Source organism: Cyprinodon variegatus, unplaced genomic scaffold (assembly GCF_000732505.1).
Source record: "Cyprinodon variegatus isolate N-32 unplaced genomic scaffold, C_variegatus-1.0 Scaffold20, whole genome shotgun sequence".
NCBI lineage: Eukaryota > Metazoa > Chordata > Actinopteri > Cyprinodontiformes > Cyprinodontidae > Cyprinodon > Cyprinodon variegatus.
In genome coordinates, this window is record NW_015150473.1 from 988,153 (window position 1) to 992,167 (window position 4,015).

At 31.3% G+C, this 4,015-nt stretch overlaps 1 protein-coding gene across 3 annotated transcripts in view; it reads left to right on the forward strand.

Moving 5' to 3' along the window:
• Window positions 1-4,015, forward strand: part of LOC107094192 (catenin delta-2-like) — a 303,403-nt gene that overhangs the window by 129,425 nt on the left and 169,963 nt on the right. For 2 of the 3 annotated variants that reach the window (XM_015389646.1, XM_015389668.1), the window contains exon 5: window positions 1,112-1,216. In XM_015389646.1, coding sequence (XP_015245132.1) covers window positions 1,112-1,216 — 105 coding nt within the window. The remainder of the gene's footprint in view (window positions 1-1,111; window positions 1,217-4,015) is intronic. The other variant, XM_015389657.1, reaches the window with a different exon arrangement.

Genomic DNA, 4,015 nt, shown 5'->3' on the forward strand with positions numbered 1-4,015 from the left:
AAAAACACACACATACACCGTTTTGTTGTTTCATGTATTTTCATATCAAAAGTAGAAAAGGGAATTTGTCTTTGCAAGAAAAAATGTAGTACAAAGTGCTATTTATGTCTGTTTTAAAAACATCATCAATGTAAAGATTTCCCATCTTACCCATTTGTCCTGGTTTTGTTCTTCTAGTGTCATTTGTCTGTGTGTCAAGATCTCCATCCCAGATATTGAAGTTACAGTCCAGATCCATTTCTTATTTGTCAGATTTTCAGAATCACACCATTTCCTAAAAATTATTTATTTTTTACCAGCACCAGTAAGAAAAAAATGACAAAACAAATGACTAAATACAGAATTTCCCAAATATAAAATGAAAAAATATAGCTGAACCCACTGATGTGATCAATTTTTATTTTTAAGTCTTTAGTCCAACAATTTATTCTGTTTACAAAGAGTGATAATATAAAACAAATAGAATTCTCTATTTTTCTATATATAATTTCCGGGAAACTTTAAAAGGAGACATATTGTAGAAAAAATACACACAGCTCTTATACCATAATGTATTAATTGTTTAAAAACACTAAATCCTAAAAAATGTGGTGATTATGGGCTGGTCAGTTTGGAATGCACAGTTCTGTTATATTAGATTCATTACTCACTCCAAAGGTCTTTCTTTTAGATCTTTAAGTTATAAAAGACTGTATTTGTTTATTATCAGTGGAAGGAAACAATAGTGTCATTAATTGTATGAGGTAAACATCCTCAATGATTTCTGGCTTGTATGGGAATCTGTGTTGTCTTATCCTTGAGTCTGTTAATGGTTTCATCTGCCTTTTGCTTTTAAGTATGTTTGGACCAACAATTTGGTTGCTTCAGGTCCGCTTTGTTATAATATTATTTCATGGACCTTTTCTTTCAGTGTTGCTTCTCAATTTTATTCATAGCAATAGTTTTTGATTTTGTGTAGATTTGTGTTGTTTTGCTAATTGTTCATTTTTAGCTTTTTGTAAGTATCCAATTCTTTTTTTTTAGTTTAAGATCTTATGATATTTACTTATGAGTAAAATTGATCTTTTCTTTCAGTCTTTCTTTGACTTTCTTCTTGTTCTTCCCTTCACAGCAGATGGACAGAAGGACATTGAGGATGAGTTAACCACTGGTTTAGAGTTAGTAGATTCCTGCATTCGCTCTCTACAGGAATCAGGAATTCTTGACAGCGGTGAACGTAAGTAAATTCTTAAGCCTCTTTTTGCATGTGTTTGGGAATGCAGCATTTTAGTTTATGTTTTTTCATTATTCCTAAAGCAGCGTATTTATACAGCAGAACACTGACTTTTAAATAATCCTCAGTTTTTGATTGTTTAGCAGAACCATTATTAATTGTGTGATGAATGAATGATTAAGGGAAGTACTCTCTACCTGCAGTTACTGTTTGGGGAAAAATAATTAAAAAGCATTTAATTAATTCCAGTTTATTTTATTTATGTTTTTTCTTATTCTTTTTCTAGTTGCATGCACTGATATTATTATCGCTTCTGTTGTTGTTTTCCTGAAAAATTCAGTCCTATTGTTTAAATAGAAGGCTCAGCCATTGTTTTGATTTTTAATAAAAAGTTTGATTAGAAAAGCATTTCTTTCAAATTTAATATATTTTATCTGTTATTAGGATTGATTTTGTTCTAGGTAAATAAAAAACAAAAAAATGTGAATAAAAGTTGTTTTCTAAGGCTTGTCACAACAGAAACGCTTGGAAAGACAGTAAAAGGTCAAAAAACTCTTAGCCGCCTGAAACTATTTCGGACATGAATATTTAAAGGAAACATCAAGTGATAATTTTTTAATGTAAGTTAGGCAATTAACCCTTTTATCAACAGAGCAGTTAGTGACAAACACAACATGCAGTTTCAGGAGTAATGAGTAATTAGAAAGCGTGTCCAATTTTTCAACTTTGTTTGAATAAGATTAACAAATAAATGGAATATAATAATAACATAATCTAACAAATATTGAAAGGCAGTTCCTGTGCAGTGTAAGGTCCTACTAAATGTTCTTGGCATTTTGTTTTCAGGTCATTGGTTTTGGAACATGGCATTCCCATTTTACTTATTGTCTGCTGACCTTTTTGATACTGTAGCTGATTTCGCTGTAGCAAATGGCATTTAAAAACATCACTGTATGAAGACTTCCATATAAAGCTAAAAATGCATGGTTTTTCATATTTCCAGGAGAACCTACTTAAAGAAAATTATCTATTTTCATTAATATGCTATCATGCATGGCTGTAATCATTATTTCTGCATCCGAAAACACTTTTTGTATGACTTAAAATTAGGCATAAATCTTGGAAATATGGTTTTGCAAGAGTTACCTAATTTCATACAGTTTTGCTTTGACAAGCAAAGCCTTATCTGTTCAAATATTGCTAAACTAGTGGTATACGTAACAGATCGTTAGAACCTTATCCTGTCTGCAGGAAGTGACATAGTCTTTGTCTAAACTGAAGACACTTATTGTAAGTATTTTTAGTGTGATAGTTTCAAACCTCTTTTTTGTTTTCAGTATTAGGTCACAAAGGGTGAATTTGGATATAGATTAGGCTTAGCTTTTCCTGAGAGGGTGTGTGTGTCTGTATGTTTTATGTTTAATGTAAAAGCTAAAACAAATCTCAAAACAGTGAGCAAATGAAGCGTTGACATGTTAATGTCTTCACTGAAAGGCTGCACAGAACAAGGGATCCTTTTACCCTGCCTTGTTGCTTGTAAGGTGTTGATGCAGATTGATACAGCAAATAATTATTCTGCAGAGACACATTATGAAATGTTCTTGTCATAACAATTACTACATCAGCACCAGCCTTTTTATTATGCCATAATACTCTTCTATGTATACAGGGTATGCAAGTTTTCATTACTACATATTATCACCATCTTTTTTGTATATTCTAATAGTCCCATATTTACTGAATACATACAATAAAGAAGCCATTTATTATCTGACTTAAAATAAGTTAAGTAAACTTTAAGAGAATGTCACATTTCTGCATAGATGCAATTAGAAAATGATGAATAAATGGTAAAATACCTTAAAGCAATGCATTTTTATAGTTGCAACTTAAATTACGACTTAAATTAGGTAAGCAAATTAATTTGGTGGTTAAAAATGAATGTTCTATGAATACCAGAAATCAAGTCTGTTCTTTTGATGCAATGTCTTGAAACTAACAGTCATGCCTTTATTGCTTCCAATTTTGATTATTCCAACACACTACTGGTCATCCCTCTTTCTCCTGCCCACTGTCCAAAATGCTACTCATGAGCCAAAAGGAGTCATATTAGATCTGCTTTCTCTCCACCACTTCTTTGTAAAAGTTAGAAATAATTTCAGAATCCTTGTATTTGTCTCTACAATAAATTCCATAATTGTCTTCTTTAATAGTTTGCTATGATCGCCTTTAAGCTGTGGGACAGGATTACAATCAGAATTTCTCCCAGCACATTCTTTTATTTGACCAGTTTTCAAAAAACTAAGGTACACGGTGAAAAAAAAAAAAAAAAAGAAACCGCTTCGATGAAAAAAGAAATGTGCTCATAAGTCCAAAGGTTGTGATCCTGCATGACACTGAGTCAAAACGGACGACAGGCAGTTCAGGAAACAATGTGTTTCACTATAAAATCACCAAGTATGAATAAAGAAATTAAGTGGAAAATTATGATAATGCTGGCTTAAATGATGATCCTTTTACCTCATTACTTTTTTATATATCAACTCTAAAGGAAAAAACACGTCAGGAAACTTATATGGTTGTCTGACAAAGAGTATCAAATTTCTACATTTAATTCAGTTTATTTATATAGCGCCAGTTCACAACTAGGGTTGTCACGATACTAAACTTTTCAACTCAATACCGATACTAAGGAAAATATTCGATACTCGATACCATTTTCGATACCACAAGGATAAAAACAAAGACTCCAAAATTCTACAGAAATATTTTCATTAATAAACAAAATACAATAAATAGATA